Consider the following 23,019-nt stretch of genomic DNA (forward strand, 5'->3'; position numbering starts at 1 on the left):
CAATTTGATGTGCTCTTCTTTCCAAGATATTTCTAAAAGCGGGAATAGGACCACTTACTACTTCAGCATCCAATATGTCATTATTGACCTGATCATAAACAAAATTACCTCGGTACGTGTTGCGCTCATCTTCAACAATCATGTTGTGCAATATGATGCAAGCATACATTATTGACTTCATCTCATTCGGATGCCAAAAGCGTGATGGACCACGAACTATTGCAAACCGAGATTGGAGAACGCCGAATGCACGTTCAACGTCCTTTCTTGCTCCTTCTTGTCTTTTCGCAAATTTTTGCCTTTTTTCTCCTTGCGGCATTGGGATGGTCTTCACAAATGTAGCCCACGGGGGATAGATACCGTCTGCTAGATAGTATCCCATGTTATACATTGTTCCATTCACGCTAAAGTTCACCATGGGAGCATTTCCACTCAAAACCTCATTAAAAACCGGAGATTGATTTAGCACATTAATGTCATTGTTAGAACCTGCAATGCCAAAAAATGCATGCCAAATCCACAAGTCTTGTGATGCCACTGCTTCAAGCATGATTGTGGGCTTTCCATGATCACCTCGGGTGAATTGACCTTTCCACGCAACTGGACAATTCTTCCATTCCCAATGCATACAATCAATAGAACCCAACATACCTGGAAATCCACGAGACTCGCCCCATTGAAGTAAGCGGGTAATGTCTTCCTGGTTCGGGCGCCTCAAGTATGTTCCACCAAATACTGCACACACACCTTCCACAAAATTCTTTAAGCACTCAATTGCAGTACTTTCACCAATTCGAACGTACTCGTCAACACTGTCAGCAGGTGATCCGTACGCCAACATACGAATAGCGGCGGTGCACTTTTGTAATGGTGACAGGCCTTGTCTTCCAACTGCATCGACAGACATTAAAAAGTACGGGTCATGAGACCCAAGGGCCCCTACAATTCTGAGGAACACATGCTTTCGCATTCGAAACCTTCGTCGGAAAAGCTCTTCCGTGTACACAGGATTTTCGGAGAAGTAGTCATTCCACAACCGCTCGTTCCCAGCTTCACGATCTCTCTCTATCACCTTTCTTGTTCGCTTGGGCCTAACGGTGTTGGCACGTCGTTGATAAAACTCCATCTCCTCCTGCATCATATCTTCTATAGTCGTGTCATTGATAAGTTCGTCAATGACAACGTCGTAAATGTCCAAGTCGGCCATATTGTTTGGATCCATTCTATGACACAATGAGAAACTATCAGTGTAATTGGATAGGAGGAAGAAAATATGAGAGGACAAAACAACTCTTGAATGTTGAGATGAATGAAATATGACATGTATAAATAAGAGAAACAACAACGGCTATATTCTCCAACGGCTATATTCCACAACGGCTATATTCCCCAACGGCTATATTCCCCAACGACTATATTCCCCAACGGCTATATTCTCCAACGGCTATATTCCACAACGGCTATATTCCCCAACGGCTATATTCCCCAACGGCTATATAGAACACATAAGTAGAAACGCAGTACACATTAAGAAAAATTCGAATACTGAAATTACAACATTAATGCAGAATACATAAGTAGAAATGCTAAAATTACAACACTGATGCAATACACATAAGTAGAAATGCTAAAATTACAACACTAATGCATAATCAATAAGTAGAAATGCTAAAATCACAACATTGGCACACGCTAAGAAAGACAACAACAAGAATTAAGACATTCCTAGTTCTTTCATGGCGAATTCAACTAGGCGCTGATGCGTTGCTAACTGCACCTCGTTCATTTCAGATGTGTCCTCCATAAGGATATCTTTGTATTCCTTCAATAACCGCGCCTTTTGAAGTTTGTTTTTTTCCTTTCTCACCTCCAGTTCTTCAGTCTTGAGCTTCTCAAAACTCGCAAGGAATCCCAGTTTAGCTTTCCCGATGGCTATCATCTCGGAGTTAGGAACATAATCGAGATCACTTGAAGCTGTGTCTCCTACTTTGGCCTTCCTTTTCTGGTTCTTTTTTCCCAACGGGCGGGTTGCTGGTTGTGTGGCCTCATATTCGTCGCCCTCGATTGATGCACTCCGGTCAGACGATGTTGCATACACCCCATCTACTGACTTCTTCTGCCTCGTTGAACTGGTTGTCATAAATGTTCCCTTCCACTTTGGTTCATCCTTCACCAACCGCCATTCATTCTCATGTTTGAAATCTTTACCCGTATCTACATGATATAATTGATGCGCCGTAGCCATGATGTCCTTATCTGAGTGTCCACTTTTCCAATGATTGACGGCTTTAGTGTGGCAACCGACAAATTTTTGAAGATCAGCATTCAATTTATTAAAATGAGATTTCAGGGATAACCATGTCCTCGAAGGAGAGGCATCGTCGCGGTACTCCTCATATTGGGCTCGAATCTTATTCCAGAACAAATCTGACTTTTGCTCATTTCCCACGACCCGATCGGTAGAAACGTTGAGCCATGACTGAAGAAGAAGTATATTATCTTTACCACTCCATTTGGTGCGTTTATTTCCGGATTCTTCAAGATCAATATCATCTAGACCCCGTTGAGTAGAAAATTCAGGCTCCTCGGGCATAGCCTCACATTGTGTACTTGAGACTTTTGAACTACTGCTGCTACCAGTAGGAGGTGCTTGGTATTGTGGTGGATACATGCAATATTGTGGATTGTTTGGATAAGACATTTGTGATGGATATGATCCCATTTGACCCTGAGGTTGGTTTTGATGGTAGAACGATTGTGGAAACATTTGATACGAAGGATTTTGAACATTACCACCGGTGTGAGGAGGTTGGTTTTGAGGGTGACACATCTGCGGATGTTGGCTTTGTGGTTGATACATTTGCGGATGTGGGTTTTGTTGTTGGAACATCGGCATAGGTTGGCTTTGCGGGCGAATCACCTGCGAATGTTGGTTTTGTTGTTGGAACACCATCATAGGTTGGCTTTGCAGGTGAATCATCTGCGGAGGTTGGTTTTGTGGCGGAAACATAGGCGAAGGTTGCAAACCTTCACTTGTAGGAGGTGTTTCATTGTCGAGCAGTGGATAATATTGCTCATAAGGATTAGACATTGTGAGAAATTTGAGAATTTTTGGACAAGAGAGAAATTGTGGGAGTAAATGTTGGTGTTTCAAATGGTCTACTGCACTATATATAAGGTAAAGAATCTGAGAATTGAAAAAACGGTCGGAGAATTGAAAAAACGGTCAGAAAACGGGCAGAAAAACCGGTCAAACCGGTCAAATTAAAAAAATTCAAAAAAAAAAAAGCCCAAACGGGCAGAAAACCGGCACCAGCCGGTGGGATGACCGGCTCAGCCGGTCACCCACTATATAATCTATTTTTCCTCACTCACTCTCCATTCTAACCCTAGCCGCTCCTCTCTTCTTCCTCTCTTCTCTCACGCAGCTTCTTCTTCCTCTCTTCTCTCACGCAGCTTCTTCTTCAACCTCTCTCACTCACCTTCCTCTTTTCCCCTTCCTTTTTCCCCCTTCCTCTTTCCCTGACCTGCAGCGTCTCCTTTTCCCCTTCCTCTCACCCTAAACCCTGCAGATCCTTCCTCTCTGCCTCACTTCTCCTTTTCTCCTTCCTCTCGACGCCTCCTCTTCTCCTCCCTCTCTCCCTCACTTCTTCTCCCTCGATCTCTCTGGTCCACTCCTCCAAAGCCCCAACCGATCACCAAACATCAACCGCCGCCACTAAACAACCACATGCAGTCACCATCGGCCACCAAACAACCACCACCGCCACCATACAGCCTCAATCCGACCCCCACAACCCCTGTTTGCAAGCTTCAAAGCCTTGAAGCTTGCAAAAATCCTTCCTTTTCACACATGCAAGGGCCATTACTCAGATCAGAGCTTCCAGAACTCACCAGAGAAGATTTTTTTTTTAGGGTTTGTAAATATCAATTTATGTGTTTTAAGTTTCAATTTCTTCCTGTAAAGTTTCAATTCATTCAATAAAATTGCAATTTTCGTCCTCTGATTATGTCTCTGTTTAATTTACATTGTTCAATTTCATCCTTTCTGTTATGTTTGCCTCTGAAATCTGTTGGGGAAGTGAGAGAAAATAATAATTTTTAATGCTAAGAAACCAAAAAGCATAGTTGCTTGCAGAAGCAACCATGCACTGTAGCTAAGAAACTGAACCTGCCAACTGAGCAAGCTCCAATGCTGAAAAAAATAAGAAACTGTATCTTAGCAACTCCAGCTGGGTTAAGAAACCAGCGTTGGAGTTGCTCTAATTGTCATATGTACATTGTACAGGGCCTAATCAGATTTTGTGAACTTATCTTCTTTCATCTATGCAAATGTGTAAATACTAAATTGAGTCTCTGTGCTTTAAAACGAGTGATTGGAGTCCCTAGCGATTCCAGGTGTATGCAATTTTGGCATTTCCATATCTTTTCTGTCAAAATTCTAACATCTTTTAAGATGTGGCATTTTTTTATTAGATTTTAATTGTATATTGTGAGATGTTGACTTATTGGCTCCTCACTATCCCCTACCCACACCTAAAACTACCAGCCACTACACACTTTCCCTCAACCACCATTACTCCTCCTCCTTCGTCACCCACCACCACACATGCCTTGCATTTAGTTCTCTTACCCTTCTCCTCCTTTATCGCCCAACAATAGCAAGAATATCAAAGAACTAAAAAGGCTCAAAAACCCAAGAAAGTGCTTCTTCCAACGAAAGTCAAAAACTTGGTGAAGGAAGTTGAGGTCACCACGGAGGTAAGGACACAAAGGTTGAAAAGTTTAAAACTTGGCAAGGAGCACGAAAGCGCTACCGTTGAAGAGCAGGAAGATCGACTACAAGAATATTCTTTTTAGCGTCCAAATTTAGCGTCAGCAACGATACCAACGCTCAAAGTGACTAGTTTGTGTAAGCTAAACTGACACAAAGCAAATGCAAGTGACATACAACAAAATATTAAAAAAAACACTTTCATTTAGTGTCGGTGTGGGCGAGCTAATTTGCGTCGGTGAAGTAGGAATTAGCATCATCATAGGCAGTTAAAGTCTTCGACCAAAGTAGCGTCCGCCCGAAGAAAATAGAGGCGGCAATGGACTGAAGCTACATTCATCAATCGTCTAATTTTGATGTGTACGACACGTTTTATGGGCGGGAAAGTTAGCCTCAATCAGGCTGCCGCAAAATGCCATAGATTTCCCCGCCTAGGTTTCATTACAAGTGTTCCCTATTCAACATTTACCTAAATGTCATTTTCAACCTTCATTCACCTTCCCTCGTCTATTGTCCTCCCATATGTTTGTCGCCCCTTTCTCTGCTTCGCTCATCCTCCTCACCTTCCTTCTCCGCATTTCGCCCCTTATCCTCTGCCTACGACCTTCCTCGACACTCTACACCTTACCCTCCCCCCACCTTCCCCTAGCGTTATGAGTCGCCCTCCTCCACCATTACTCTCTCCCTCGACCCTTCCTTCATCCTTTGCCACCCTCACCCTCCTCTGAAGGCCCTCATTCTCCTTCTAGCGTAGCTGCTTGTTATGTCCCCTCCCTCCTCTTTCGCACCCTCGTCCTCTCTGCCTTCCATGTCCACCAAATCCGCCTCCCTCCACCTCCACCATTTGATCTTACTTCCACACCGCCACCCAACTTCTGCTCTGCCATAAGCCGCACTCCCACTCCCTCTCTGCCGTGAGTCGTCACCTCACTTCCTTTCCTCCATGAGCCGCACCACTTCCACTACCGCATCCCCAGCCCCGCTCTGTTGCTTCATTATCGTTCCTTCACGAGTCGCGCTACTATGAAGCGCTCTTCTACTCTTACTCCTATCCGAGCTTTCTCCCCATTGTTGTAGGATAGGATAATGAGTGTATCTACTCAAAAAAATACGAATTGATATGATGGTTAAAATTTTGCTACTTAGTTGTCTTGTATTTTGATTTATTGTGTTAACGGACCAGACCAATAACAATGTTTAGATACAATACTTATTCGAATCAACAATGAAAATTGTGTTTTTTGTGTTGAAAAGGGTTGTGTTTTTTGTGTTGAAAAGGGTCCAACAGCTAATTTATTTAGAGACATTATGTTGCCGCTAACCAAAATAAATTAGTAGAACTCGATTAAGTCGTGGAACCACTTATTATATTTTTTTCACTTCTATGTAAGGTGAAATTTTGATTTGAAAGTATTATTTTTCATATGATAAAGGGGAGATGATAAGAAGATAATTGTCTGGTGGGAAGAAGATGAACACAGAGAATCTGAAAGGTCAAATCAAACAGGTCGATGAGGTTAATTATATTTGATCCATCCATGTGCAAGTGGATCTTAAGGATAGATAGATGAGTGATTTGAGTCTTGACTTTATCAATAAATGGATGTCTCTGAACCTATTCGGTCTGTCATGTCACTAACAGCAACAGGGTTTGGCAAATTGCAAGGAGTCAGGAGTGCCATGCTTCCATTTCCATATGATTATGAACCGTGTTAGCTAGCGCGTAAGGTGGGAATTAGGTAGAAATAATATAGAATAGCTTCTACATGGTTTTTCTTTTTCTTTTTCTAATACTAGGTGTTAGACGTCTAGAGAGTCTGTTTGTTTCTGAGGAATTTAGAAGGAGGGGAGTTTTTTTTTTTTGTCTTGACTTTATTAAGTGAAAAAGGGAATATTTGTATGTTTGGGAAAAAGGGGAAATGGAGGTGGAGTGAAGGGGAGTGTTGAGATATTAGTTATGTTTTGTTATAATATAAGATAAGACTAGATATAAAATGTTTTCTAATAAGATTAGTTATAATAAATCATTCTCGTGTTATATTCTAGATAATATAATATTAGTGTTAAATACAAAGAAACTTCTTACAGTATTAAATAAACTATGACACTAAACTATATATCATATTTTTTGGGTACATATATATATATATATATAACTTCTTACAGTATTTTTTTGTTCCCTCATTCTCTATTATTTTTAAATCATGTGCAATAGTCACCAAACTATCCAAATTATTTAAATACAAAGTTTCAAATTATAGAGAATGAGGGAACAAAATAATAAATTTTCAAAATTAGAGACCAAAACCAAAGATTGACTATTTTACATGGGCTAAAGCCTAAAGACATAGTTTTCTTTATTGAGGAAGGCTAAAGACATACTCAACGCATGATAAAAATATAGAAGTGCCGAATCCATTTAAAAAACTTTAGAGATGTCAGATTGAAGTAAAAAAATTAACTAATTTGTTAATAGTAATAAAAATAATGAGATGTTATCAAAACATGTAAACAGAAGTTATATAAAAATTACTATTAGCAACTGACGAGAGTTCCTCCATTCCATTTGCTCTAAACAAATGCTGATCCTACATCTAAATGCACAACACCAGTGTAATGTGTGCACCTCCAACACCAATGAACCAAAGTACTGCATGTAAGTTTTATCCTTAATTTATTTAACATAGCTGCTAAGCAACGGATCAGTAAACATTAGACAGGATAACAAAAGATGGTTAAATGACACAGCCTCGATGTCAATATATGCAATTCAAATTGCACCTACAGTACAAACCAAAAATGAAACCTCAACCTTTAGCCAAAGCTCAATTGTAGTAGCGTGAGCCAGTGTCATAGACACGGCCTCCAGGATAAGGACCTCTAGTTTCAAATCCTTGGTCTCTTCCACTTGCAAGAAATCGAGCTCGCTCTCGGTAAGGATCAAAGTGATCAGCAGAATAGCCTCGTTGCACTTCTCCACCCGCAGGCGAAACATCGACATTGCTGTAACCATGAGGTTCTCTGGGTGGCATGCCACTGCTGGGGTAAGGATCTCTAATGATTTGCTCATACTGCTGTTGTCTTACATTTGATTCCCTTTGAAGAAAGTCAGCTCTACGATTGCTATGCCGAGCTCGGAGTGCCGCCAGTTTTTCTTCATACTGAGTATTGATTGCATTTATTTTCTGAAAATGAAAAGCACATGAACTTTGTAAGAGCTCGACGGAATTGAGAGACAGAATTTTTTTAGGGTGTGTTTGGATAAATAGCTTACTTAAGGGCTTATGGCATAAACATTTATCGCATAAACGTTTATTCATGAGCTAACCTGACCAGCTTGCATAAACGTTCATGCTGTAAGATAAGCTCAAATAAGCTCTTGCAAAGGGGGCCTTACAGATCTCAACATTAATAGGATTCATATTGCCATATTGGTCATCCCTAGTATATCCAGTTTCAAAGCATAGTGGCATAGATTTCTGAAATACAATGCTGCAGGACATGCGCCGCATGTGGAATGATATTTTTTTTTCTAGAGCATATGTTCTTTATCTTAAAGCATGAAAAAGAGCAGATTCATGTCAGAACTATTCCTTGCCAGGAATGATTATCATTATCATGTCACCTAACTGGATGAAAACTGGACAACACACCAAGTGCAAGACACATTTGTTTAATTAGAAAAAGAACTACGGACAAAAAGCATGCATAGGTGAGACTAGAGGGACCAAAAGCACAATTAAGTAAAAAAGATTACATTGTCAATGTAATACACTAACCTCTCTGTGTCTGGCATGTTCTGCATCTTCAGCATCATCCTGTTCTTTGGTTAGTTTCATAATGTCATCGTGAAAATTCTTCTCAAGACCTTCAAAAGTTTGTGATAAATGAGCTCCCTCATATCCAACATCCATATCTTCTTCATGAGCCTGAGATCTGGATTCACTGTTGCTCCGGTTCTGTAAGTTCAACTTGGGATCTGGCCTCTGCCCTTGATAATATGACCTTGAAGCATCACCCCCTTGACCTGAAAAATTCAATTGTTTCCCAAGTTTAGGAGTTTGAAAATCATTTCCATGATGTAAATGGCAAATCTGTAACTTGTGACATTTTAGACATAGTAACTAACGGCTAACGTTCTAACAATTCAAAATTAAGATAGTTTATGTAAATGTGGTAATATTTTCCAAACATGAATACCACAGCAACGAACTTAATACACACACCAAGAGTTGTATTCATCTTATATACACCAGTAACTGTTTTTAAGTGCATTCATGATGAGATTAAGAAAAAGGGAAAAAGAATTGATTTATTCAATCAGAACTGGTTCAAGATTATAGATGAGAACCAGGAACCCTAGGATAAAAGAATACTCTGGAGTTTCAAGAGTCCAGTCTCTCCCCAAACACTACACAGAAATTGCCTAACTGAACTGACTCTTCCCTCTATTTATAGGAAATAGCCTAACTGCTACTAACAATAGGCCTATGCACATAATTCCTGGCTTAATATTTACAAGTACACTTTCAGTAACTGAAGAAGTTTAGGATACAGCTATTCCCAATCCCCTCTTCCTATTCCTCCTCTCATAGACCTTCCTAATAGGAGGTCGATACCTATCAATTTGTTGAAAAAAAAAACAACTTTTGTAGTTAGGCTTAGGCATATACCAGGAACATGGATAACAATAAGCATTTAGCAAAAAACTAGAAAGGGCAGCATTTAATAAGATTACCCACCCCAATCTGGTCACATGATACATCAATGATCTTTTCTATAAAGGACTTCCTGATATTAATCCCCAAGGTTATTACCTGACTTCTAATTCAGTAACAGAAACCTCAAACTGGAAAGGACAGCATTTAATAAGATTATCCACCCCAATCTGGTCACATGATACATCAATGATCTTTTCTATAAACGACTTCATGATATTAATCCCCAAGGTTATTACCTCACTTCTAAGTTCTAATTCAGTAACAGAAACCTCAATACTGTAGCACAGAAAAAAGGTTAACATTACAGGGAATCTAAGTGTTTTAACATTCTTCTAGAGAAGGTATAACTCACTGCACAAAGAAACAAAGCCATAATAGGCATCATTATTTTAATAATGTCAAATGGTCATGAACGAAGACGTGCAATAAAGAAAGGTCCATTTTCCTTTTTAGGGGAAAAACTACAAACAAAACATGACCGGACCCTCTATCACCTTTTAAATAAAACAATTGGCATTTAAAAAAATTGGGCAAAGCTATGTCTCTCAAAAAATAGATGGCACCCTGGCAGCATGAATAACAGAATGAGTAGATACTTAAATGCCCATTCCTATGTATACAACGTCAATGTGCATACTTCAGAAAGATAGAATAGATGGATTGCCTCCACTATCACCGAAAGAGAACATGAAGGTAGTTTTCAATCGTCACTTTTTGAAAAGAACATTTTAAAAGAAATCCTTATTTTAATTCATTGTTATGAAATGATTATACATTAATGAGGTTATAAGATTTTAAAATATACCTATATGTGTAATTGAGTAATTGAAATAACAAAAATAAATTGTTTCAGATAACTATATCATATACTAATTACTAGCTCGTCAGTTACTTATCTTTTTTTATTTCTTTCTCCATCCTTCCTCCCTTCCTCTCTCTTCAATCTTCATCAAATTAACAGCTTGTATTTTTTAAGAATTTGAACAAGTTTGCAGTGTGAATTTTTTTTCAAAGTAGAATTCATTATGTGCTTCACTCCACACACACACAGTGCTCCTCGCAAGACTCTGTGTTTTTTTGGTGAAAACTACCCCTCTCAAGCAACTTTGAAACCCAATGTTTCAGTCTACTTCATGAAATAAGTATTGAATAGATCAATCTTTGCAAAGATGAACAAAAACATCTGATTAACTAGTCACTCTTATTAGAGCAATGTTGTCAATCCCAGACGAAAAATGGGCATTGGTAATCAACAATAAAAAGTTATAGAACAAAACATACAAAACAGAACCAACACAATTAAGAAAAAAAGGAAAAGGGAACTAGAAGAGAAAGTTGTTGTGTCAGACCAGGGAGACAAAAATAAATCACAAAAGAACCCGTAAAAAAGGGGGGGGGGGGGGCGGGGGGGAAGACAGCATCCTTATGCTGCTAGACTTTAGGCCTGGGAAAACAGAAATCGTTGTGGCCAGGGAGGATCACTATGGGCTCGTGTAATGGCAGGTCGGCAATAGGTTAGCTCAGAGTCTCAGACTGAGAAGGGATGAAAGGTGTGGACTAAGGTTTTTTACTACTATCAGTCCTTTTAATTATATTTCCGAACAGAAACCCTAATATATATCCCAAAAAATGACCTGATTCTGACATTCCGCAAGCAATGTTTGGGATTTTGTCTATCCTTTCCTATAGCAATCAAATATAGGGAGGGTCACTATAGGATCATGTAATGGCAGGTCGGCAGTAGGTTAGCTCAGAGTCTCAGACTGAGAAGGGATGAAAGATGTGCACTAAGGTTTTTTACTACGATCAGAGCCTTTTAATTATATTTCCGAACAGAAACCCTAAAATATATCCTAAAAGATGACCTGATCCTGACATTCTGCAGGCAATGTTAGGGACTTTGTCCATCCCTTCCTATAGCATCAACTAGCGTCGTGATGCCTCTATTTCTTCCCCTTTAGCGTCCGCAACGGCTTCTGCTCTGAAATGCGATGCCCTGGGAACAAGGAGCGACAATGGGCCCGCTAAGGCGCTATAGGCCTATAGCACACTATTGACAACCCTTCTTTATATTTTAAAATGAATTCGCTAAAAAAAATTAACTAGGAAACACGTAAAATATTATATCTAGTTGCAATATTAGTTAAAAATTTAAAATATTATATCACATTAAAAACCTCTAAGTTCCAAAATAATGATGGTTTTTGCTAAATTCATATGCAATGTTTGACTAAGTAAATAGAGCCTTTGATATACGAAGATGCATAAGCAAGCAAGAATGAAGAGGCAATGAATAGCACTTGCCTTCATTATACACGCGAGACGTCATTGAATTAGACATCTTCGATTCATCCACTTCCCATCTCCACTGACCCTCCGGTTTGGAATTTGCGTACGGGTTCTCTCTCTCCGGAGTAAAGGCCTCTAACCGCCCTTCAAAACTACCGGACTTGGTTTCGGCCCTTTGACCGGCCATATGATGCATCTGCGAAGCAGCATAAGTATTTGCAGACGGATCACCATACTGCCCCTGCCGTCTCATTGTTTCCTATCTGATACCAACAACCTACACAACATTAAAGCCACAAAAACCCAAACCAATCACTTTACATAGCCTACACTTCAATTGTAAGTAACCATGCATGTATACATAAATTGGTCTCTCCATTAACAAATTGAAACAAATACTATAGAATAATGCATAATATATGTATATATATACATATATAATCTATGGGCTAGAGAAATCAAACTAAAAGCTAAAATAAATCTAAGATAGCAAAGTTATGCAAGTTTACAGAGATTGAAACTTATGGGCAGGGATAAAAACTGAAAAAGATAAAATCTTTATAGGGAAAAATATGAGACTCTCATCTGAGTAAAAAAAACAAAACAACGTACCGAATCACCAGGCACCGTCGATTTCTTTCGATTATTGAGCTACCCAGATGAAATGACGGAGGAATTGGAATTTCGGGTGCAATTATCGGGCGGAAATTGGAATCAGTTGCAGTTTGGAAGCATGGTAGGTGATGAGGGTGAAGAAGTGAGAGAGGATTGGGAATTTTGGTAGCCCTAAACAAGATGGGGAAGAACACGAAAGCACGCATTTCAAAAATATAAATTAGCAAAAACATTTTGTAATTATTAAAAATACTACATAAAGATAAAAATATGAATATCTCTTTTTTTTTGAAATGAAAATATGAATATCTCACTATCTCTTGATTAAGTTGAATGTGAGGGAATTATTCATCTTTTTTTGAAAGTGGGAATTATTCATCTTAACCACAAAGAAAGGTAGTGTTTCTCAACATGGTGATTTGCAAATATTTATTTAAAATCATTGAAAAAAAATTATTCTTTTATAAAAATAGCTTTGAACACATGACAATGATAATGTGGCTCCTTTGTCAGCCACATCGCCGACTAACAGTGAAATATTACAAAATGGAGACTGAAAAACTAAGTTAACTGTAAAAGTATGAGTTAAAATTGTAAAACTTAAATGACAAGGACCAAAACCAAATTAGGCACTAAAATGGAGGGCTAAATACTCATTTAAGCCTTATATTATAATACAAATTATTGACTTTTTAATCAACTACTATAATTAAAGTGCGCCGATTAAAGTGTTATGACCATGAAGCGATGAATTAATCTAACAAATGAAATATTTTGATGAAGACAAAAAAATAAAGTGCACCAAATTATTTATAAAATTTAAACCCTTTTTAATAATATTCTTACTTATGAGTCTCTCTTACCACCTAGCTAGTACAATAATTGCGTCTTATTTAAAAATCATTTTTAATTCATTATCACATCTCTATTCTATCTCATTTTCACATATTTTCTTTACCTATTGCTGTATTTTTTTCTCTATCACATTACATATCATTTTTTTTCACATTTATTCCTTTCTCTATGTTAGTGTAAGTGTGATTAAAGTGTGTTCAAATACTTAATGTTTAAAAATAGCATGAGGCTTTGTCCACAATTAGTTAATGAAGATATGTTAGTAAAACAAATCAGTTTAGGGCATTGCTATGGTACTTTTAAAAACATAAGAGTTTAGTACCCTTTAGTCTATTTTCTAAATTGTGAAGACTAAATTATAGAAGTTCATTATAAAATATAACACATCAAGGGAAAAGGTACAGGAATTGCCTTCATTTTATCATTAGTTGGTATAACTATTCATTTTTTAAAAATGTGTATTAGTCATATGACCGATATCTTTAGGCTTACATCTTAAGATTAATTTTTCAACTATCAGATATTTTCCTATTCAATTTGTAAGATTCAAGTTACGGGAATTACACTAAAATGTAAGATTTTCTTATTAAACTTATACAAGATCATAGCAAAGTTCATGCCACTGATACGAATGAAACATCAGACAGCATTGGCCTTACATGATGAAACTCTTGAAAGGTGATATTGTACAGTACACATAACAACAAAATACTAAATAATAAGTGGTACCCCAAACCAGTCTTGCACAGCGCAGGACACTTCACATATCAGACACAAGAGATCCGCCGAGAACGATTTTGAAATTAAACTTGATGCAAGTTAAGAGCTCACCCTTATCATTGTCGAGTGTCATCTTCAGAGAATAGGGTCCCTACAAAAAGCAGACAATAAAATGAACAAAAGGAAATGAACTCAGTAATATAATAACAAAAACAGAAAAAGTATAAATCCAGAGAAAATTTCCTAGACAAAGATAATGCAAGAAAATCCAATACTCCTAACAAGAGTGTAGCATGGGGTAAGGGCCCTGCTGTGCACACTTATGGATCCTCAATAGTTCACAAACAGCAGTGAGTGTGCAGGTACAAACAAGGTGCTCACAAGACAAGGATGGAATCGGCAGTGCCATTCTTCTGAATGGAAACATACATTCAGTTGTTGCTTGATAAGATTTAGAGAGTGCCACACAATGTCCCACAGTCCCTTAAGCAAGATAGGTATCGCTGTGTTGAAGACATGATAGTTAGCAGAGTTCAACTCCCAGCACATGCTCTAACTTGTTCCATCTCCCACCTTCTGCCAGGTTACTTTTGCAGGGAACTGCCTACCTTATCTGTATGCCTAGGATTAGGTCAAGTGTCTTAGTACGCTCTATGGTTGCAGCACTGTCTAATAAATGCTATGAAAGTTTTGTTTCTGAAAAGGTTCTAAGCGTGTCCATTGTGGCTCACCTATTTTTCTTGGGAACCTACCTAGTGCATGATTTACAAACTGCATATAGTTCCAATGGCCAGTTCTTCAAGTGTTGTGAAGTTTGACGAAGAAATTTGATTGAGGAATCAATTTTGGCTCGTGGAAAATACAAGTCAAGGATGCATTAATACAATTAGGATTACACATGGCATTGAAATGAAACATTTAAAATATTCACAATGAAAAATGGGAATTTGATTTGAGAGCAGCAAGAATTTGTCTGTGTTTGGCTAAGAATGGTCTTGCGAATCTGCAAAAAATGTGTCAGCCAAGGAACTTCAGGAGAAACTCAAAGGGTTATATTAGGCAAAGGACATCCCGAATCGATTGTTGTTGAAGGATCAATTTTACAACTTACGCATTGGATCATAATATGTCTTTGATCATCTTAGTGTTCTCAGTGGTATTGTCTCTGAATTAGAAGGAATTGGAGTTAAGATTGATAATAAAGATAAAGCGCTAACTGAGTTTTGAAAAATTGCCAGTAAAATTATTTCAAAAGAAAGAAGAATGAAAACTGAAGAAAGCACTTTATTGGACTAAAGCCCTAACTTACACAAACACACTTCCTAGTGTTACTTTAGATAATGGTTTGCAAACTAAGCATTTGGTCAAGCTAACCCTCTTACCACACTTTCTATGGATGCTTTTTATACCTAGTTGTCCGTTCAATTTAGTCTCAATTAGAAAACTCACTTTTACACTACCTTACTCTATTATCTTTGCTAATGATTTTGTTCTAGTGCAGGATTGGAGTACAGGACAAACAATTAGAGCAGGGCATGAGTCTCCAAGATTATATCATCTGTGCATACCTACAACTACTATGGCATGTTTTGTTGTTGAGTCTCCAGGAGATCGTTCACCCACGTTTGGGATATCCTATCTTTACAAACTACTTTCATGGTCCCTAGTTTGTCCACATTGTCAACACTAGTGTGAGTCTTGTCAGTTGGGAAAACATGTCCGAAGTCCTTCCCCGATAGAGTTAGTCAAAGAGCTATGTTTCCTTTTGATTTGTTCCATTCAAATATTCAGGGTCCTCGTAGTGTCACTTCAATACATTGGTTCCTATTCTTATCTTTTATTGTATGTCTAATGACTAATCATCAATCCACACATCCTCACCTCCACTATACTTGTTTGTTTCTCTTGTTGGCATTTCACTGCCCAATATTCTCTACCAAAGAGTATTTGTAGTCTTATAGTTGTAAAGTTAAGTTTTCCCTTCAGTTTGATAAACATTTGGTGATAACAAATCGCGCTTTCAACACGTCACTATTTCACCCACATGGCTGACATCTCAATCACTTCCTAAGATATCCAAGAGACCTCAACTGTGCACTCGTAGTTTGATGTGATCCAAAAATAATGAAAACTGAAAAAATGAGTCATCAATGAAAATTGGTTACGGTGATGTAAGAAGAGAGAAACAGAAACCACGACCTTTTACAGATATCAACCTTAGGCATGGCAATGGTGCAGGGCAAGGAGGGGCGAAGGCCAAAGGCAGAAACTTAGTCAACAAGAAAGAAGAAACAATATGAACCATTTGACTCAATTATCTAATTGGAAATTGATCAAGTGAATGTCAGCCATAACACCACAGTACCGCACCCTAAGAGGGGAAGAAGGGAGTGGGGAGGAAATGCTATTACTCAAAAGGATTCAGAGAGAAAGTACAATAGAATATATATGAAATATGAATAATACATCCACCACCATACCTACCCAAGGAAGGTACACAAATTAACCACTACCAAATTACCTTTTTAGTCCTTACCCCCAAAAAATCTGTTTTAGTCAACAGAGATTCCAAATTTAGACAAACAGAATGATTGCTTGATTCAAAGGCCAAAGGAAATAATCCAATCTAATACATTGGTTTAGTTACCTCTATCTTTATGACCATATCTCCATTTGAATGTTAATTGGTGGTAAAATGCCTTTTGAGTTTTGACTTTTAGGTGATACATGATGTCATAAAGAGAGAACGAGACAATTTTCATTGTATTTGAATAAAGGAAAATCAGTTACATGAAAGCCAGGTAAGTTTAGATCTCTTACAATTAACCTACTTTTCAAAAGGTAAATATTCTATGAAAGAATTACATGTGACCAACCTCTTGAAAGGTGCTACATGACATTTGACAGTCTAAAGGGATTAGTTTAATTATTCTTTATCATTGCAATAATTTATGAAGTTACAAACTCCAAAGGGAAGATGCTGCAGCAGACCAAGTGAAAATTTGCAAATACTCAATAATGATAAATTTAGGACCAAAATCAGAGTTATACAAAGTAAATATATAACGACACACCCACAATGCAAGACTACCGAGGCCCCTAAAAGATGACAAAGGAAGTTTTATTTCATGATAATTAGACATTTTAAGAATATATTCAGCTGAGTGTATATATGATATTGTGAAACTAACCGGTGGAGTAAATGCAGGCAATGTTTGGGTGTGAGGAATCAGAAAATTGCCCTTAGCTGGGCAGGATACTTTATCACAAATATCAAATTTTTCAGTATGGACAGGCACTCCAACATATGATACTCCAATTGCCAGCTCTCCACCATCAATAGCTTGTCCTGCACAAAAGGTAGACAGAAACTCCACTTACAACTCATTCAAAAATCAAAATAGATAAGTGGCACATTAAACTGATGACACAGCTCCCATTTACATAAGGAACAACGGGCATTTAGATGAACTATGACGTTCACACGTACTTAAAAAAAAATATCCAAATGTAAGCATGCAATCGAACTATTAAGGAATAAGGATCAACTTCATATTTAATTAATGCAAAGCAGAAAAAAAAAAGATAAAGCAAAATTGAAAAGTAGCAAAACTAGATAAACATGAAGGGAAAAAGAGAGACTACCAGAAGTAGCTGAGATCTTAAATGTGGCCGGGTCGCCACTGACTACTGGGTTTGGTGATATTTCAATGTTAGTCACCTTGACAGCATAGTCTGCCTTCTTATCTGCATAGATTTTATTTGCAGTCAAATAAATATAAATTAGACAAACAAGATAACATAACCTTAAACATATATGAACAAACATGAACACAGGCACTAATGCCACCAGCACTGAAGGTCACACATGACATCACAGATTCACAGTCACCCAAATTTATCTACAATAATAACATAGTGCAATTTGCAACAAGGATTTAATCCCAGAAAAAAAGAGACTTTTCTTATAGAATTCGAAGGAAATGGTCAAATCCGCAAAAAAATTAATTAAGATTTGCATAATCATGCGGTAACAGACAGATGAATAATTAAAACAAAGTCCTAATGTTGAAGTGATCAAGATTAACTTCCAGTAATCAGAACAATGAAAAGTCAAAGAGGGAGATGTAGGGGTTTAGCGAGCGTACCGCAGTATTTGAAGGTAACTTTAGCTTGAACGAGAGAAGATGAAAGGAAGAAGATGGATAAGGAGAGAACAAGGTAGAGCTTGGGAAGAAACTGAGACTCCATGGAGAGAGAGAGAGTGGGAGGATGAATGAAGAAGGAACACAGGTTCTTGTTGTTGGAACCAAAACGACAGTCACAGACAAATTTCGGATTAGCTGAGGTGTTGGGTTATATACTATTAAACGACACCGTATGTTCCCCAACAAATAGAGCTTTAACATAATGATAACATGTGGCTCTGATAATAATGATATCATCTGAGTTGGATGACTTTCCAAGTATATTCGTTTGTAATATACTTTGTTTTGATTTGATGGTTTAACACATAGTACTATTTTTATTATTTATGATGTTTATTTTCTCCTTCTCTATTTTTATTACCTTACTACTTTATATTTGTTAAAAATATCATTTATAGTAATATTAGGTGTTCACTAGGGTGGACAACTTTAAAATTTGTCCACCGGCATATGATGATGGTGCATGACCAATTTTAAAGTTATTCACTCTAGTGGGCACCATAATACTATTCAGCACCATAATACTATTCATGTGTGTTAACCTACTACAACTAACTTGAACTTTTAGAATAATTAATTTATTTGTAATATAGTTTCAAGAGTCTTTTTAATTATTTTTCATGTGTAACAAAAAATGTCTTTATAATTAGATGGTCTAGAGGTTAGTTATTGTCTAAATCTCATTCTATCATTTTATTTTCAGCTAGTTGGGCTATATGTGGGTTTTCATGGAGGGTCACGCGATGGTGAAGTGAAATGGTGTGAGTGGTAGAGATATGGGTTCTATGGACTGTGCCTTGGTTGTTGGAGTGGTGAAGTGGAGCAGCATGGCAGAAATACAGTGGCCGCGATGTGGCTTACTCAGAGGTTGTCTTAGCAAGTTTAAGATGGGGTTGTAGCATTTGGGTTGGATGGTTAATTAAGAGCATACTACTAAGCTTACAGAGACACTCATGAATTTGCTTAAACCAAGCTAACAACTTGAAAAGAACAAAACCTAACAGCACTTGAAAAATCATGTATCTATTATTAATTAGCACAATGGTGCAGACAACAAAAATCAGTTATGACATTCAAATTATATAAAGTATTTAGGATGCCAGAATGGAAATTATCCAATCGACAACATAAATATATAATGCAAGCATTACAGTGTTCACATTCTCAGAATCACTTATCAAATACTACTTATGTTTGAATCAAATAAAGGCTAAAAAACATAAACACTAGCACGATCTTCTCTGATTTTACTTCTGCTACAAAAGTCATCACTGCTGGGCGCATTGTACCCTCTGTGCACCACCAGGCATATCATCATCCTCATCATATGCCTCCTGCTGAGCTTGCTGCTCTTTCCTCCTATTCTCCTCTTCCATATTGACATCATGGAGTGTAGTCTCCTCACACTCGTCAAGCTCCATGTCAGTCAATTGTGATGAAGGTTTAGCTGGCAGAGCAGCCTCCAAATCCTTAACCTGATTAGGATTTAGAGAATCAGGGAATTCCACAGTGAAGTGAATGTAAAGCTTCCCCTTCATAAATGGCCTCTGGTACATCGGCATTCCCTCATCATTGATGGCCTTAAATGAATCTACATGCACACCAAAATCAATTTTTTAGCACAACATAAAATAGCCATTTTAATCACACAGCAAAATTGAGGGACAAACAGCTCAGATGTGCATCATTTACATACCAGGCTTTACAACTTCCCCAGGGTTTGATTTGATCAGGAGCTGCCGACCATCCAAGTGAGTGAGCACAAATTGGAAGCCACATAAAGCCTCAGTGAGGGACAGGGTGTGCTCCACAAAGAGGTCTTCAGCCTTTCTTTTGAATTTGGGGTGTTCCTTCAATTGAAGCACAAACACGATATCCCCAGTAGTTGTATCTGGCTGTAAAACACAAACAACTCAGTCATATTAAACTCTATAACTCATGAAACTCAATGTCAGTGACACTAAAACTTTCAACGTACTGCTTCATCAGCTTCACCAGGGAATGTAATCTTCTGCTGGTTCTGCATTCCCTTCTCCACGAAAACTTCAAGTACTTTCTTCTCTTGGGAAACCTTATCACCCTTGCACTGTGGGCAGCGGTCCCTATCATTTATAGTTTCTCCAGTACCCTTACATTCATTGCAAGGATGCTGCATTTGCTGAATCATTGATGGACCTATGTGTCTTATAGAAACCTTCATGCCAGATCCTTGACAACCAGGACACTTCAGGGAGGCCCCGGACTTGGAACCTTTGCTGGAATCAAGTAAAACACAACCGGTAATGTAAGTAATCCTGTCTTAAAAATGGGCAAAAGCTATGCAAAAAGTAAAGAGAGACATTAATAATACACAAAAGACACTATAACTGATCCACTTTAAAAAAAGTCAATACGCTTTTTAATTTGATCAGTTTTTTAGGTGTGGATTTTTGAAAGAAAAAAAGAAAAACCATTCATGAAGAATGTGGTATACAATGTATTCAAAAGAATGTTGCTAGTATTTCGAACAAGTTTAATTTGTGTTTTGAACCGCATATATCATAAAAAAAAAAAACTTACTGCAAAGGTAATTTTTCACTAAAATTTCAACAAAACCAAAATTGTTATAAAACCCACCCATTGCACTTGGAGCATAAGACATTTCTCGAGAGGGAAAGCTTCTTAGCTGCCCCGAGGTAAAGGTCCTCCAGAGAGACCTTAAGAGGGTAAACAACATCTTCTCCACGTCTCTGCCTCCGCCCTCGACTACCACCACCACCTGTTCACATGAACCAAAAACCCCTTTAAGCTAAACAAACCACACAACAATTAAGTGATGGAAACGAGTCAAAATCCAAAAAACAGCCAATCATTAGTTTAATAATAATCACCTGATGAAAAGGGACTCCCACCAAAGAAAGATGAGAATATGTCAAACGGGTCATGACCCCCACCTCCTCCACCACCCATTCCTTCCTTAAGTGCATCTTCACCATAATTATCATATATCTCGCGCTTCTCAGGGTCATTCAGAACCTCATAAGCTTGTGCCAACTCCTTGAACTACACCCCAAATAAAAAAACCATCAATTAGATAGAAAACATGTCAACCTCAAGCCTCACCTTACTAGCTTTTGCAATCTCACCACTCCCTACCACTACATTATCAGAATGAAACTATGAATTCCAACTTCTATACAGCACAACTCAAAGTAATTCAGCAACACAGTACCACACTACTCCAAACCCCACCACAAATTCTCCCCACAAACTAACAAAATTTCCAATTTTTCGACAAATTTCAACCCTAAATCAGTCAAAATATCGACAAAACCACAAAACCCCTTTTGCAATCTAAATTAACCACAAAACCCCAAATCAAACAATTAAGATAATTAATCAACCCTAAAACAAACAATTAATCAAAAATAATACTAAAAAACGAAGAAAATTAAGATGAGATTAGCAACCTTTTCAGGATCACCACCCTTATCAGGGTGATTCTTAATGGCGGCTTTCTTGTAAGCTTTCTTCAAATCATCTTGAGAAGCGGTCTTGGAGACACCCAAGATGTCGTAGTACCTGGTGCTGTCACTCTTCTTCGGCGGCGCTCTGCCAAACATCTTCGCCGCGCCGATTGATCGGAATTCGGAAACCCTAGTTGTTCGAAGATGGAACAACACTAGATCCGAAACCGAGAACAGAAGAGGAGAATGAAGTGGAACAAAATCAAAGTTATTTATATTTTCTCTTAAATAATAAATAAATTTTGATTCAGATTAGGATTTTATTGACGGTTGTGATTGAGTTTCGAAGTATGGGGCCCGCGTAAGAAGGATCTAGAATTTTTATTTTGAGTTTTTTGGTCAAAAGGTTTATTTTCTTTCTAGTTTAGGTGAGGAAACGAAAGTGTGAAGTGTGAACCATTGGTATGGGGAAGTTTAGTTGAGTAGAGGATCTTGTTGGATTTGGTTTCTGTTATGTGATGTGATGATATCTAAGTGAAATATTGTGTTTATTTTGAAGCAGAATACTTTTAATTATAAAAGAACTTGATCATGTCAAGTTTATTATCTCAATTCTCAACATTGATTTGATTTTTATTTATTTTTTAAATTATTAAACACATAGTAATTAATGATAAGAGGGTGAAACTTGATATGGTCAAGTTTTTTTTATACATTTGAGAAAATTGAAGATTTTCTATATTTTTTTAATGAATATTTAAAGGGCCTCACATATTTAATACATGTGAAGAAAAATAGATACACAAACCCTATATGATGACAGGTGATAGAGTTTTCATATTAGATTATTTTGATCTTATATGAAATACACACACTCTATCTCTTTTATATTAAATATGATGATAAAGTGATTTATATTTAAAGATAAAAAATTCTTATAAAATTCTTATAAATAGAGTGAGAGGGAGTAGCTTTTTCATGATTATTTTCACACTTTTTTGAGCTGTTATCTACAAATATTGAATAAAAAATTAAGTGAATTATGAAAATGATAAAGAAATTTTTTTTTTATCGAAAAAAAACTTCTAGGGTAATGTAGTAAGAGAATATATATTTGTTCCTTACTTGAGTTAATAATTGTAGCTAGTTGAATTACCCGGGTGACCGTTATTATACACTATCTAAAATTTGTGTGATATTATATTTTTGTAATGTTTTACAATTTTTTTGTTTGTTCGTCCAAAAACAGATTTTTATAATTTTCATTGCACAAATATATAAATGTTTGTTAGGAAAAATTTTTTTGTTAAATTATTCTCGCAATTCCGACCTAAGTGTGATGATCGGTTAAAGGTCTACCTAGGACAACGACTCTTATAAATTAAACTCTC

General features: G+C 37.4%; 3 protein-coding genes across 3 annotated transcripts; all 3 read right to left on the bottom strand.

Annotated features, from left to right (window-relative positions):
• Positions 1-7,282: 7,282 nt before the first annotated feature.
• On the bottom strand, positions 7,283-12,600 carry LOC130747077 (uncharacterized). The gene is made up of 4 exons (XM_057599895.1): positions 12,397-12,600; positions 11,800-12,061; positions 8,554-8,801; positions 7,283-7,959 (listed from the first exon to the last, which is right to left on the bottom strand). The coding sequence occupies exons 2-4, from the start codon at positions 12,035-12,037 to the stop codon at positions 7,600-7,602; spliced, it is 846 nt and encodes a 281-aa protein (XP_057455878.1). The 5' UTR covers positions 12,038-12,061; positions 12,397-12,600; the 3' UTR covers positions 7,283-7,599.
• A 1,214-nt stretch (positions 12,601-13,814) lies between these two features.
• On the bottom strand, positions 13,815-18,317 carry LOC130747078 (phosphatidylglycerol/phosphatidylinositol transfer protein). The gene is made up of 4 exons (XM_057599896.1): positions 18,123-18,317; positions 17,620-17,721; positions 17,166-17,323; positions 13,815-14,125 (listed from the first exon to the last, which is right to left on the bottom strand). Exons 1-4 carry the CDS (start codon positions 18,223-18,225, stop codon positions 14,015-14,017), a joined length of 474 nt encoding a protein of 157 aa, XP_057455879.1. The 5' UTR covers positions 18,226-18,317; the 3' UTR covers positions 13,815-14,014.
• An 872-nt stretch (positions 18,318-19,189) lies between these two features.
• LOC130747079 (dnaJ protein homolog) lies at positions 19,190-21,878 on the bottom strand. The gene is made up of 6 exons (XM_057599897.1): positions 21,632-21,878; positions 21,053-21,224; positions 20,799-20,940; positions 20,161-20,437; positions 19,879-20,077; positions 19,190-19,773 (listed from the first exon to the last, which is right to left on the bottom strand). The coding sequence occupies exons 1-6, from the start codon at positions 21,782-21,784 to the stop codon at positions 19,451-19,453; spliced, it is 1,266 nt and encodes a 421-aa protein (XP_057455880.1). The 5' UTR covers positions 21,785-21,878; the 3' UTR covers positions 19,190-19,450.
• Positions 21,879-23,019: the final 1,141 nt, after the last annotated feature.

This window comes from Lotus japonicus, chromosome 3 (assembly GCF_012489685.1).
Source record: "Lotus japonicus ecotype B-129 chromosome 3, LjGifu_v1.2".
NCBI classification, from domain to species: domain Eukaryota; kingdom Viridiplantae; phylum Streptophyta; class Magnoliopsida; order Fabales; family Fabaceae; genus Lotus; species Lotus japonicus.